The sequence below is a fragment of the Fistularia commersonii genome, chromosome 12, assembly GCF_037954325.1.
Source record: "Fistularia commersonii isolate RoL2024-O1a breed Wild chromosome 12, RoL_Fcom_v1.0, whole genome shotgun sequence".
Taxonomy (NCBI): Eukaryota; Metazoa; Chordata; class Actinopteri; order Syngnathiformes; family Fistulariidae; genus Fistularia; species Fistularia commersonii.
The window spans coordinates 2,868,496-2,882,373 of record NC_141295.1 but is presented as its reverse complement, the minus strand read 5'-3'; the positions used below and the strand labels follow the sequence as shown (position 1 = coordinate 2,882,373).

General features: G+C 40.4%; 3 protein-coding genes across 4 annotated transcripts in view; 1 reads left to right on the top strand and 2 right to left on the bottom strand.

Moving 5' to 3' along the window:
* LOC147228132 ((E3-independent) E2 ubiquitin-conjugating enzyme UBE2O-like) overlaps nucleotides 1-2,071 on the bottom strand; it is a 38,685-nt gene extending 36,614 nt beyond the window's left edge. The window contains exon 1 of one of the 2 annotated variants that reach the window (XM_086156369.1): nucleotides 1,577-2,071. In XM_086156369.1, coding sequence (XP_086012495.1) covers nucleotides 1,577-2,032 — 456 coding nt within the window. In that variant the 5' untranslated portion in view covers nucleotides 2,033-2,071. The remainder of the gene's footprint in view (nucleotides 1-1,576) is intronic. The other variant, XM_086156368.1, reaches the window with a different exon arrangement.
* Nucleotides 2,072-5,231: 3,160 nt separating this feature from the next.
* On the top strand, nucleotides 5,232-8,590 carry LOC147228131 (serotonin N-acetyltransferase-like). The gene is made up of 3 exons (XM_086156367.1): nucleotides 5,232-5,628; nucleotides 5,890-6,044; nucleotides 7,596-8,590. The coding sequence occupies exons 1-3, from the start codon at nucleotides 5,481-5,483 to the stop codon at nucleotides 7,899-7,901; spliced, it is 609 nt and encodes a 202-aa protein (XP_086012493.1). The 5' UTR covers nucleotides 5,232-5,480; the 3' UTR covers nucleotides 7,902-8,590.
* Nucleotides 8,591-8,895: 305 nt separating this feature from the next.
* LOC147228130 (inactive rhomboid protein 2-like) overlaps nucleotides 8,896-13,878 on the bottom strand; it is a 30,880-nt gene continuing 25,897 nt past the window's right edge. Inside the window, exon 18 of the mRNA XM_086156366.1 lies at nucleotides 8,896-11,980. Within this exon, the coding sequence (XP_086012492.1) occupies nucleotides 11,546-11,980 (435 nt within the window). The 3' untranslated portion in view covers nucleotides 8,896-11,545. The remainder of the gene's footprint in view (nucleotides 11,981-13,878) is intronic.

Sequence of the window (13,878 nt, the reverse complement as noted above, 5' to 3'; positions counted from 1 at the left end):
TACATACACACTGGCCCACACTAGATCTAGCGACAGAGGCTAGTAATGACACAGCACTAACAGAGTGTGGGATGTCGATACTGGTATCATTGTCTACTTGAGCCTTTGTTGTGACAAGTAGCTGAATGACACTGTGGCCAGAACTTTACTCATTTAGTTCAAAAGGACAAAACGACAGATCCAAAAATAGTGTTTTTCTAGACCCACCCAGCATCTCTAAACAGGATCTCTATGAGCATTTTCCAGACATTCTCATCCTTTAAACCCCATGACCCGTTTTTACAAAGCCTGGCAGATTACTGGAGAATGTCAGCTACAGCAGGTTTGTCACTTCTATACCAATTCCAGATCATTTTGGGTTGTTTATAGAATGGCAAAGTGCTGTAATGCGATACAACCACATCCAAGCTAGATAAGGCTCTTTCACCAGCCCTCATAAAATTTTGAATTTTTACCTAGTGATTGCCTTCCTGTTTGATTGCCAACTCTACACTGGGGAAATCAAATTCTGGGACCTGATTTTGTTCTAAGAAATGGAGGTTGAAAGAAAATGAGAGTTTGCAGTCTAGGGGTAAAATGTACTTGATGTATCAGTATTAAAGGAAAACCTGTAGGGGAAAGGCTTTGGCTGCAATCACGGAGGAACGCCCTTGGTCCTATGGCAACTGGAGGTGAAAATGTTAACCCTCAAATTACTACCCTTAAGAACTTTCAATCACAAGCTAGTGAATGAATTATGAATTATTTTTGTTATCCACATGTAAACCAACTGTATGAAAAAAGAAAAAAAAACAGACAATGTCTTAAGTCAAGCCTGCTCATCACAGCTAATCCTACATCTCTTGATTCCTGTCTTAGACCGGGGCATTGTTTGTGTTCTGTAATTTCATTGCACAAAAAGTACTGCATTGCCGTTAAAACAGTGTGGGTTGGGGGAAATACCTGGTATGACATTTTATGCTGTCAGTTGATTAAAAATATAGATATAAAACGTGTAAGTCCAGATCGTATGTTTACAAGTCCTTGGTCCATTGTGGGAGAAGTCCTAGTAAATTGAAAAAAGCTGAGAAACTGATGTAGACAGAAGTGGATAAGATGGAATGTGGAGGGAGCTTGGTCCAAGGCCAAGTCACACCCAGCTGAGAGAAACAGGAACGAGCTAATGGTTTGATGACAAGGATGCATCTGTCAAAAAAGCACGTGGAGTAAAAACAAAACTTACACAGCAGGAAATTGCTGTTTGTTTATCTTCCTCCTCTAATCGGCGACAGGGAATTAGAGACCGGCTAACCGCAGACAGGTGGGACGAGCCCGGTTTACACTGCCGGCACCAGGTGACTGACATGAGGCTGGGAGCTAAAGTGCTAGCTTGCGTGTTCGCTAGAATGCTCGCCAGTTAGCAAGCTAGGTTCAATGGGAATATGGATTAGTTGGGCCGTGAGTTAGGATGAATAGTAGCAAGAAATACATGAAATGAAAAAATTCAGAGGGTTGAAACAGAAGCGCTTTTGAAGTGGGCTCTAAACATAATGTATGACTCAGGGTAAACTGTGACATACTGGATGGAGTGTGGTACCTTTGTCTCCCTGATGTCCTGCTTGCCTCCTTCAGGGTACCACTGGACGCGGACGAATCCCCTGCCAAGGGGCCGACTGGGGGTATCCACCGCACTCTCAGTGTCCGAATCCCACGGGACTCGTCCTCCTCCACCGCCACCACCACCTCCTCCTCCTCCTCCTCCTCCTCCTCCACCCCCTCCGCCACCGCCTCTCCCGCCGCCATCATCGAGATCCGAGTCGGAGTTGAAATCCTCCTCCCCATGGATCATACGTACGAGGCCGAACCTGACGGATCCACGATAGCGCCCGGAGACCAAGTCATGGGAGAACAACAGCCGCTGGGAGCCGTCTGTTGTGGGTGAGAGAGTAGTGGATGGGGGCTCCGAACCAGGGCTTGCTACGGGAGAGAGGCCCGGGGTAGTGGAGACTGGCTCAGCTGTGTCCGTCGCATCCGGTGCTGCAGGCTCCGCCATCGTCGTTGTTGTAGGATAGAGATGCCAGAGCGCAAGGACGACGGTGGAATGAAAAAACGAAAACCTGAAAGCAGGAAAGTGCACGCGTTTACGTAATGACGCAGTGCTGCGTCACGTGACCGGCGTCAAAACGCGGAAGGAAGTAGTACCGTCTTTCAACACTTGATGACAGCCTTCAGCCAGAATCCGTAACACCTAGGGTTTAAAGGAAGGTAAATAAAACTAAATAAACCCTCTTTTCTTCTAACTATCACCTGACCATGTCTGACTGATCTCTTCCTCTCGGCTACTCCCTTCAGGGGTTGCCACAACAAATAAACAAATCAACATCCTTCACCTTACCCTATTCTCTATATCAGACCCTGGGCATTTTACGTTTTGCTTTTTTATACGGCCCGCCAAACTATTTTCTTTGAATATTTGAATATTTTAACAAGTATTTTCAATCAATATTGAATTTCGAAACTGATTTTTTCCTTTAATTTCTTTCCAAAATAATGTAGGTTGAGATGAGATGAGATGAGATGAGATGAGATGAGAACAACTTTATTTATCCCGATGGAAATTGTTGCTACGTTATATGCCACGGTTGGTACGTTATATTATTATTAAAGGTTTTAAGGTTGAAATAAAATGCCAAAAAATTGAAATATTTAAATTGCAATTTTCATTTTGTTCACCTAGTTGGCCCGCGCATAAAAATTAGATAAGAAATGTGGCCCACCAGCCAAAATGCCCACCCCTGCTCGATATCCTCGCCTCTCACACCAACAAACATCATCCCCTCTTTCACCACATCCATATGGATTTGTTTGCGGCCATACCACCCTGAACACCTGATCTCGGACGCTAAGCAGGGTTGGCCTGGTGAGGACTTGGATGGGAGACCGCCTAAGATCCCAGCTTCCCCATTTGCCCCTTGGGGATAAATAAAGTTTTTCTGATACATCTTGTCTTTGGTCTTCCTCAAGGCCTCCTGCCTGACAGTTTCCAACCTTACCATCCGTTAACCAATTTGTAAAATCCTCTGTACATGACATACATCCCCATCTCTAGACTTTCCTCTACCTGTTCTTTGCTCCTACTACAGGTCACAATGTATTTGCAAACATCATGGTCTAGGGAGATTCCTGTTTAACCTAAGCAGCCTGTCAATCACCACTGCAAACAAGACGGGGCTCAGAGCTGACCCCAGATGTAGTCCCACCTCCACCTTAAACTTGTCAATTACCCCAACAGCACACCGCACCACTGTCTCACAGCGAGCATACATGTCCTGCACCAGTCTAACATACTTCTCTGCCTCTCCAAACTTCCTCATACAATACCACAGGGTGCATTTCTCTGCACCCTGTCATACGGTTTTTCTAGGTCTACAAATGCATAATGCAGCTCCCTCTAACCTTCCCTGTACTTCTTATTCAACCTGTATAAGATAAGATAAGATAAACTTCATTGATCCCCATTGGGGAAATTCCTTTGTCACAGCAGTGTAACAGTTATAATGTCAAAAAACAGAAAGAGATATGAATATAAATAGAAAAGGCAGAAGACATAAGATAGCAAGACAAAAAAAAATCTGCAAATAAATAGACAGCAGACAACAACAACATCAGAGATGACAATGGGCGACGTTACGGAACAGTGAGGGTGAAAAATACACAACTAGAACTAAACAACAATATAAATAGAGTGACAAAAATAAATAGCAATGAATACGATAAATAAACAAAAATAGCCAGGATGGGTGGGCTGGGACAAACAAGGACAAGAGAGACAGCAGTTAGGCCATAACATAAATCATTCTCTTTCCATCCGAACATACAAGTCATTGTATACCCTTTGTTTGATCTTTGCTACCCGTACCTTTACCTTGTGCTACATTGAGCATCACACCTTCAATTTCCAGGTTCAGACTCATCAATCTATCTGTCATTCTTTTCACCTCCAGAGCATAATAAACACCTCCTTCAAGATAACACCTACTCCATTTCTTACCCCATCAATACCAAAAAAAGTACAACTTAAAACCTGCACCTTAGCTTCTGGCCTTGCTACCTCTCCACCTGGTTTCCTGGACACACAAGACATCCACCTTTTTTCTCTGCATCATATCAACAAACTCCCTAGCTTTTCCTGTCATCATCCTAATATTCAGTGTCCCTATTGCCAGTCCTTGACTCTTGCATTTCATTTTCTCTCGGTGCTTCTGAGCATACTTTACTCCTTTCCTTCTTCGACCCAGAATTTTTCCACAAGTTTAACAATGAACGTGTGCCCTTCTTAGACTGCATCAGTCCATAGTCTGAATGCTATCTGAGATAATTTGCCTCATAAGCTGGCAAATGATGCACCTGGTGTTTCCATGTTAAACTTCCAGTCTCTCAGGATATTGATAATTCTGTCAGTTTTGTAGAAGTTTCCATTTTTTGAATGGTGAAAGAAATGAAGAGAGCATTCACAATGACATTAAATGACATCTTAGTAGATGAGAGGGGGGGGGGAGAAAAGAAAAAAAACATCAAAAACGTTTTTAAAATGTAATATTACGTGATATTACATGATATTACCACCCTTACGAAGTGTTCAACTGCTCTCAGGGTTGTTTAGACCACATAACTGATCCCTGTTGATAGTTAAATATAATAATAATAGTAGCAACAACAACAACGATAATTATAGAGGAATACAAATTTAAAAGACATACAATAGCTTTTGTATTCTTCATAAGATATTTTAAAGTTTGGTTAGAAAAGGCAAGCTGCTCAGCTGCTCAAAAATGCAAACTTTTCAGTCTTTACATAGTTATTTAAGCCTGAAGAGGTGACAAACCCCTGCATCGTATAATCCTCTTATATGTCGCAAAAAAAGAATGGAATAACATTTAAGTCGAGTGCAGGGACAATGAACAAGAAGCGGAAGTTTCCTCCAAATGTCTATTAAAAGGGTGCACGTCGTCTCCCTGGTATCACCCCATTTATTTTAAATGGCGAAAAAGCGAGTTTCTATCCACTGATAGCTGACAGATTCGATCTATAGATCGTTATGCCTGATTACTGTCGCTTCAGGATCAGTCCATATGTTGGTCGGAAACTCCAACACATGATCAGTTAAATCCAAATCTGCTTGTCTGATGGTGGCATGACGAGGATAATGCTCGATAAACAAATATCCCCCTGACCCTACTGTGTATTGTTCAACAAACTCACGGGGTGAAGGGTTCGGTCATCCAGCTGGCTTCGGGATTAGAAACGACCACCCCTGCGCACCGGAGGTATAAATACCCGGGATGCGCCACCTAGACGCGTCAGTACCGTTACTTACACGGCTTTTAGGAGACTAAACGCTTGTGGTCAAGCGGCAGAACGTGAGACAACTTAATCTACCAGTACAGTTTCATTCGGTTCGGATAGTTGACGGGGGAAACTTCAAATAAAAAAGAATAACGATGTCGGTGATGAGCGCGGTGCCCCTTTTGAAGCCGCTCCCGATGCGCTCTCCGGTGCCACAGGGACGCCGCCACACGCTACCGGCCAGCGAGTTCCGCTCCCTCAGCCCAGAGGACGCCATCAGCGTCTTCGAGATTGAGCGAGAAGGTACGCAGATGCATCATGTTTTATCAGTGAATGACAGCCATGTGTGTGTGAACTATGTTCTCTAGATGTCTCCAACTTTACGCACACGGGCACCACCGGAACACAGATACCCTGATGCAGCCAGGGTTGCACTAACCTTACAACTTAACTTACGGGGTTTAGTTTAATTATTTGTAATTATCACTCTTTATTTAGCCTGTCGGTAAGTTTAAATGAGGTTACTATGTGACACTGATCACCCCCCCCCTCCCCGCCCCCCAGCGTTCATCTCGGTTTCCGGTGAGTGCCCTCTCCACCTGGACGAAGTGCGTCATTTCCTCAGCCTGTGTCCAGAGCTTTCCCTGGGCTGGTTCGAGGAGGGCCGTCTGGTGGCGTTCATCATTGGATCACTGTGGGACCAGGACAGGCTTACAACGGTGAGACAATGTGTGTATGTAATGGTGTGAAATAGGTGGACTCTGGAAAGTTTTAAGGAGCACTTCGGCCCCATTTAGGTTTAGGCAAAGATGAGCTTAAGGAGGGAAAAAAAAAAAAAACAGTGGCTGGGCTATTGCTTCAGTCTCACCTCATCCGACTTTTCTAATTAATAGCATTTGCTTTTTCACAGAGTAAATATCCAGACTTTGATAAAGGAATGAATAATGTGAAAAACAAACAGCAAATCTATCAAGAAAAATATCACTTGTGTGTCAACTATATTTAAATGTATGACCAAGATTTAACAGGTTTAATAATGCCAAGGTTTTCTGGAACCTGGGAAGAAGATTTAAACTTGAAAGGTGCAACAGAGATTTCCTGTCCATGACAAATGCAGCGACTCTTTAACTACACATTGAGAAATAAAATGGGAACTATTTATAGCAAGTGTGTAAAAGTCCACCCATCCATCATGTGCCGCTTATCCTGCAGTCAGTTGCGGGGGATGCTGGAGCTTATTCCAGCTGTCATAGAGCAAGAGGCAGGGTACGCTCTGGACAGGTAACCGGTTTATCACAGGGTCACATATACAGTCACTCTGTAAAATCTAAACAAAGGTCGTGTGCGAGAAAATTGAAACCTGAGCGACAAATCCCCCAAAGTGTTGGTTTTTCCCCTCTGCGGAATTGTGTCAGACCCATAGGCAACAAATGACAGCAACTGACAAACATCTCACCGAGCAGCCAGCAGCTTAGCAGGGTCAAAGTGAGCAGATGTCTGTTTCATGTGTGAGAGGAGCTGTAGTTTGAGGAGTTTAAAGGGCTTAAAAACCCCTTTATCAACAAAGTCCCACTGATCTAATGAACCAATTTTTGAAATTGAAGGAAAAATAATGTTGGTTTTTTTTCTTCCCAAAAGCAGTTTTCATTGTGGACTCAAAACATCATAAATGATGCCATATGTCAAGATTTTCTTCAAGACATATTTAGTCAGGTTTTCCCGACTGTTCGCAAAAATCAGTGCGAAGGTATCAGCTGTCGGAGATGCTTGCAGCCCTTAACATCATATACGTTCATAAAGGCATCAAGCTCCAAGTTGACCAACTGGAAGTTCCATGGGCATTCAATCTAATATAAACTATCTAATCATATAATCACTGTAAAAGTCAAATTTTCTCTATGTAGTATTTCTCTCATGAGGTCTATGGTTCTATTTCTCATCTTTAAATACTCAAAAAAATCTTATGTTCTGAAATTATTTGGGTTTTGTTTTCAAAGGAAACTGAAGTTTTCCCTTTTTGATATGATTTCACTGTATTTCCTCTTTTTGTTTTTACAAGATTTTTGAACATAGTGTTTGAAGTCATTGACTTTTTTAACAACTCATTTTCCATATCTTTATTTTTCTGTTTGTTTCTTTAACTTACTCAGAAGTGATGTTTCAGTGTTAGCAAATGAAGCACTTGGGACAGATGGGACTTTTATGTCAAGGACAGCATGCTGCTGTTCACTTGCCCATGGTTACAGCCCTCTTTTACCTCTGTCTTCCAGGACGCTCTGACTCTCCACAAGGCTCACGGGACCACAGTTCACATCCACGTCCTGGCGGTTCATCGGACCTTCCGCCAGCAGGGCAAAGGGTCAATCCTGATGTGGCGCTATCTCCAGTATCTCCGCTGCCTGCCATATGTTCGCCGTGCTGTGCTTATGTGTGAAGACTTTCTTGTTCCTTTCTACCAGAAGTTAGGCTTCAAAGTGCATGGGCCCAGTGAGATAACAGTTGGGTCCCTTACCTTCATCGAAATGTTCTACCTAGTGCAGGGCCATGCCTTCATGCGTCGCAATAGCGGATGTTGAGGAAAGAAATACACACTGTGGATTCTCCCCGAGGAAACAGAACAACGGGCGTCCGAGCAGCTTCGTTGTACACAAAACGCTGTGTTTGTGACCATCTCTGTGAACAAGAGATGTGTTCTGACTTAAGTCTACAGAGAAATGAATACACAGAGCCGCCACCCAGCTGCCTGTCAGTGTTGGAAAACAGAAAGTACCATGAGAGCAACCTACTGGAAGAATGTAAACAGTATTTTAAACTATGGTTATGTATTTTGATTGTTTTATAAATGCTGGACATTTATTAATATATTAAATAGAACACAGATGCTCTGTGTCCTTTCCCCCTCTTTAATATTCCTAATTTAACCTCAAGTATGGATCTTAGTTCTTCATTAAGAGATCAATTTTTCATCGGGAAAATCCCTTTTACAACAGCTTCAGCTGCTGTACCACAGCAATCTTCAGCTGTGGTACAGCAGAAGTATTGGTATAACTGCACCAGTAAAATGCAGATGAAAACTTCCAACAATTTTGAATCGAGATCACCAACAAGAGGAATATAAGATGTAGTGTATCCGATAATTTGACCATACTTTTCTTTTGTTTTTATATTTGCATCTGAATGCTTGCACCAAGCATGGACACTTTTCTTTGTCAGCAATCTAAAGTCTGTGAGGCATGAACAATACAAATTTAACTTTATTAAATTAGCAAAATGTTGATTTTATTTTTGATATTGCAAACGCTATCCCCAGGCCATCACTAATATCTCTTTATTTTAAGTATCTGATTTTAATATGTTTCCTTAATAGTTGCTTCTTGCTTTTCCATTGCACATGAGATCGCCATCTCTGCCTCCCAAAGTCTTATTTTGTATGTTGTATGTATACTATGTACATTCCAAAAAAATAAAGTTTTATTTTGTAAATATTCAGTGTCAAGTATTTTTATTTATAATACATGGCAATAGTATCTTGGCATGCATATAAAGAATCTTACCACAAGATAGTTTCAGTCTGTTTTTGAGTTTATACATTTTAATCAAATCATTTAAGTAGTGTTGGCAGTTAGTATTTTAATTGAAACACACCCATTAAATGTTGAATAAAAAAAAATCATGCCATGTCAGTTATTGACTGACAGTTAACAAAATTTAATTCGAGCAGCATTCAGACAGCACCCGGACAGAATTACTTCTTGAGTTGCATTTATAACTATGACTTCTTTAACCTTAAAAGGCTTCACATTAAGAGTACAATAAATCAACTCAGTGACCACGATGGTAATTTTAAACTGTCCCTTTTATTCCAATATATAAAAAAGTTAAATCATTTGGTCCCAGCCGGAACAGAGGCAGAAACGACGCACCACCATGAGTATTTATGCAGGTTATCAATCGGATCAAAATAACCACATGCTCAAGCATCAAAGGCACAGTTAAGATGTGAAACTGACTAAAACTATTCACTTGCCCAAAATACAACTTGTCTTTTCAAAAACACCGTATGACCTGTGAGTCAGCTCATAATCTTGTAACTCAGTAACTCCCATAATCCTCAGCACGACTGAGTTCACTGTGGCTTTCCTAACAGCTGGGGTCAACACATGCCACAAACCTACACAACAACAAACTAGAGCAAGGGAAAACTGCAGGTACTCACCCTACTCAGAAGAACCGGAAATGTTACCCAAGTAATAAGCTCTAATAATAAATACGTGGCGAGATAGTCCGCATTTACAGTCTGAACCTTTCCACACCTCTGTGGCGACATGATCAGCTTAAAAAGCTTTTAGTTTCAGTGGTTCTATCTTGAGGAGATCCAAAAGGTAATGAAAGAAACTTCTACAGATCAAGTTTTAAGGCTCCTGTGAGAAATAAAGGGTAACTCGTGATTCGGACTGTTTTCATCAAATCTAAAAGCTGCAAGAATAAATTACGATGCAAATCACAAAGTTTGCAATGCTGCAGTATAAAATCCATATAAGATATAATCTATTAGCAAGATACAGGTTAAAATGAAATGCAATTCGAACAATTTATTGATGCATGTCAAATCCAGGGGCCATGAATAAATATGCAAGTTAGGTGAAATTTGAAAATTGGAAACTAATTCCGCATGACCAAAAGTAAAATGATGTAACCGTTGGCACACAGACGAGACTTTCATTGTCACTTTCGACAATCCAAAAGCGCATGAATTCCAGTGCTGCTTTTACCCTTCATCATACAAAAGAGTAGAGTACATAACACGATCGTGATGAAAATATATTTTTTCTTGACAACTGTATAGGCTACGGTCTGCCAATACTGCATGGCAAAGCTTAGCTGATTTTCTGAATTCTTTTGTAGGTAGAAATAATGGTTATTTGGAGGATAAAACTGTCCCTCGTTTCAGGACGGATTAAATTACTTGGTATCAAATTGGTGCATAGATTTGAAAGCATGGAAATCATGTTATACACTTCCTATCGGCACATATCCAAAAGCACTCCGGACAGCAAAGTAGGAATTTCACTGTAACGGGAAACACATTTCTACACTGTGCATGTGACAATAAACTCGAATCTTAAATCTTTCTCTGAGCTGTAATTGTAACTGTGCTGCCCAAAGTACTATCTGGGTACTTGCCTTGATGGAAGAAAAAAAACTTGAATGAGAAAAACTCATGAAAATAAATATATCTTCATTGGTTCAGGTTAGTTATAGAAAAGCAGTTGAGGCAAATCAATTATATCTGTCAGATATCTAATATGAAACATGAGTAAAGCTGAATGGACAAATGCAAAAGCAGAACTAATTGCTCTAACCTATTGGTATCTCAAATAAAATATAGTCATGAAAAAAAGGTGCATCAAAGCAACTTTCGATATTAGCTTTGGTAAATTTGCATCAGAAAATGATGGTTCAGTGACATGATACAACACTGTATCCAAAATGTATGGATCCATGAAATGATATTGAACTTAAACAAAAAGTTACACAATACAACTATGAAAAGTCCAAAACAATTTTTAAGGCAGCGAGTGGTTTGAGATACCTGTATTCAGTTTGCCTTACTTGCCTTCTGTGCCTGTTTACAAGCATTTTAGTACATTTACTTCAATGACATGCGTAGTTAATACAGTGTAACCTTCCAAATGCCAACTTTTGCCGGCTTTTAAAAACTGAACCATGAGAACTCGCTGCATCAAATGCTGAAGAGGTAAAGTTGTAGGCATCAGATGAACCACACGTCAAAGACTACAAGACACAAGATTATCTTGCTCTTTTTCAGCTGTTGTCCAGAGTTGTAGGGCAAAGGGGCTGAGAAAGCATTTATTCGCTTGGCATCTTGGAAGTACTGATGAAGCAGACAGTCTTCTCTTTTTTTAGATTGTTTTCCCGAAGACAGCTGCTCTTTGCATATTGATATCCTGAGTTACTGATTCCAAAGACATGCTAGCTCATTGGCAAACATGCCGTGACACCTTGCTGAGGATTTAGAAATGAAAAGCAAACAGATTTTTTTCTGAGGAGGGTAAACAATAAAAAAAAAAAAAAAAAAGATTGCCAGTCTTTAAAGGTCACTTAATAAACTTGGAACCAAGGGACTGAGCAGTTGTATAGCAGGTATTGGATCAGTAGCACAGATGTCATTTCCGCAGGTATATCATCAGCTTCCCCGTTAGTAGTGCACCACCTCATTAATGTTGTGATCTATGTCATAATTTTCACAGAACTTGTTTGTGAAGGGCAGGCAAGTCAGATGTTCTAGCCAATGCCAGTTAATGGGGTAAATATAAAACCAAACGATGAGGGAAGAAAAGAGTCCGACGAAGGCCAAAAGGGAGACGCCGATCAGGATACGTTTCCGGTACTTGTCAAAAGTCCCGAAAGTGACATAGGGCAGAAAGGCAAAGGACAGCAGCAAGCCGCTTAGAAAACCAAAAATGTGAGCAATGTTGTCAATCCAAGGCAGAAGGCCACAGAGGAAGAGGAAAAAAACGATGCCCAACAGTTTGAGAAAGGCCTTCCATGGTTTCTCCAACATCTGCCAACCTTGAAATAGCTCAACAAACAGGCAAGCAAGGAGTCCAAACTGAGATCCAGCTGGACCCACCTGAAAGATGAGAAAATGCATTAGATACATGCCATACATAAAGCATCCATCATACTGAGTTTTCTTCAGACTCTTGTCAGAATAAGCCTGTTATACATGTTTGAGATGCTTCAGCATCATTAAATCCTGCACACTGCCTTTTCTCTTTATCCCACTATGTTGATAACAATGATCTTATTGTTGAATAGCTTTGAACTATGAATACAGTATTCAATTGTGTTTCAGATTTTAAAAAATTGTACATGCACAGTTGCACACCTTGTACTGGAGCAGAATCAGCTGTGATTCAACCGGATTATAAATATTTGTCAACAAGTTCACATCAGAGTGTTTCATGTTCATTGTGCCCATCACCGTGAGGCATATAATCCAGAACCAGGAAAACTTGTTCACAAATAGTTAGCCACCATTGGATCAAATTACCTATCATGTCCAATGATGATTCACAATTCTTGACAGAAACAAAAATACATAATCATTAATTATAGCCTGAATTATAATATATGCGGGACAGACCGGTTCTGGTTGTTTTCCAAAATTCACATGCCCATATTATTTTTAATTTCTAGTTCTGTGGATAGCTGAAGAGCCTGCTCTGGGTCAGACCCAAAGGTGAGAAGATTAGCGTGACGTCAGCACTCAGTTTGGAAGTTTGCCCTATCAGTGAATCAGTTGGCTAATCTGCGAAGGTAAGCAACACCCACAATCACCCATAACAGCGACACAGCTTTTGGAAACTCTACCCTATTAGTCATGAAGGGAATATTATTTCATCATTACATTTTTCAATAGCCTTTGCATTGGTTCAGTCCCAGATGGTTTTTAAAATGGCCTGGTCTTTGCCAGGTTAAAAAAAATGAACTGATTTCATTTCTTCAAAGATTGAAATTGCCCTTTACTCGAAAAAATCCTGAGAAACAGATTTTATTTCTAAAAGAATTGGAGAAATACAATTGTGGTCTTTGGTGGCCATGTATCATTAAAGCAGCTCATCTACAGAAGACTAAACTTATCCGTAGTTGCAGACCCTCTGCTCGAGAAACTGGTGTGGCCCACCGTACCAGTGCAACACCGTCACTGCTCCAACATTATACAATAAACTTTAATGGTTTGGGGGACATTTCCAAAAAAGCACATAGCTGCCAGGTGGGCTATTAACCACTGACAATATGAACAATACTTTAAGAATCGATTCACTGACCAGTCAATTTGTCTCTATTTTTTAGTGCCACTCTAGCCCTACTAAACACTGACAGGAACATCCAGCAATTACTTGAGTCTCATTGTCCAAAATATGAGGAGCCATAGCTAAAAACTGGGGGAAATTTCTCTGGTAATAACTTGAGTTTTGGAAAATAAAATGAAATGAAATATTTACTTCATAAAATACACTCTGTTTCCAGCTTGGCTCTGGAACCATCTTTAGTTGTTTTTTTTGCAAAACACTCTCAGCTTTTAATACATTTTTATACACATTTCTTTACTTATTGATAGACCTGCCTTTTTTTTTCAGTTGACAATTAGTTTTCAACATTTTACATACTATGGTTCTGCATTTCTTTGGGCACAATTTAAAGATAGCATCACTCAATTTCAATTGCATCCTTACAATGTAATTGGACTTTGTATGTTTCAGTTTGAATTCTTTTGACAATTTGATTTTTGCAAAAAAAAAAAAAAAAAAAATTATTAATTTTGTGAAATACAAAAATCAAACCCCCTCTTTAATTGAAAAATGATGACAGTAGTGGTAAAGTTTCATTAGAGAGGATATAGCTTGAGACAGTAAACTTTTACGACATATTACAGATGACTCACTTGTTAGAATTGCTATGGTAAAAGCCACAGTTGTTGAGTTTACACAGAAAAGCCATAGGGTCTTCTTAACAGTTAAAGGT

Bases quoted from the DNA above. Each gene is read 5' to 3' on its own strand.
- LOC147228131 (XM_086156367.1), top strand. From the start codon at position 5,481: ATGTCGGTGATGAGCGCGGTGCCCCTTTTGAAGCCGCTCCCGATGCGC. The intron at 5,629-5,889 runs GTACGCAGATGC...CCCGCCCCCCAG, and splicing joins CTTCGAGATTGAGCGAGAAG to CGTTCATCTCGGTTTCCGGT. The intron at 6,045-7,595 runs GTGAGACAATGT...TCTGTCTTCCAG, and splicing joins ACCAGGACAGGCTTACAACG to GACGCTCTGACTCTCCACAA.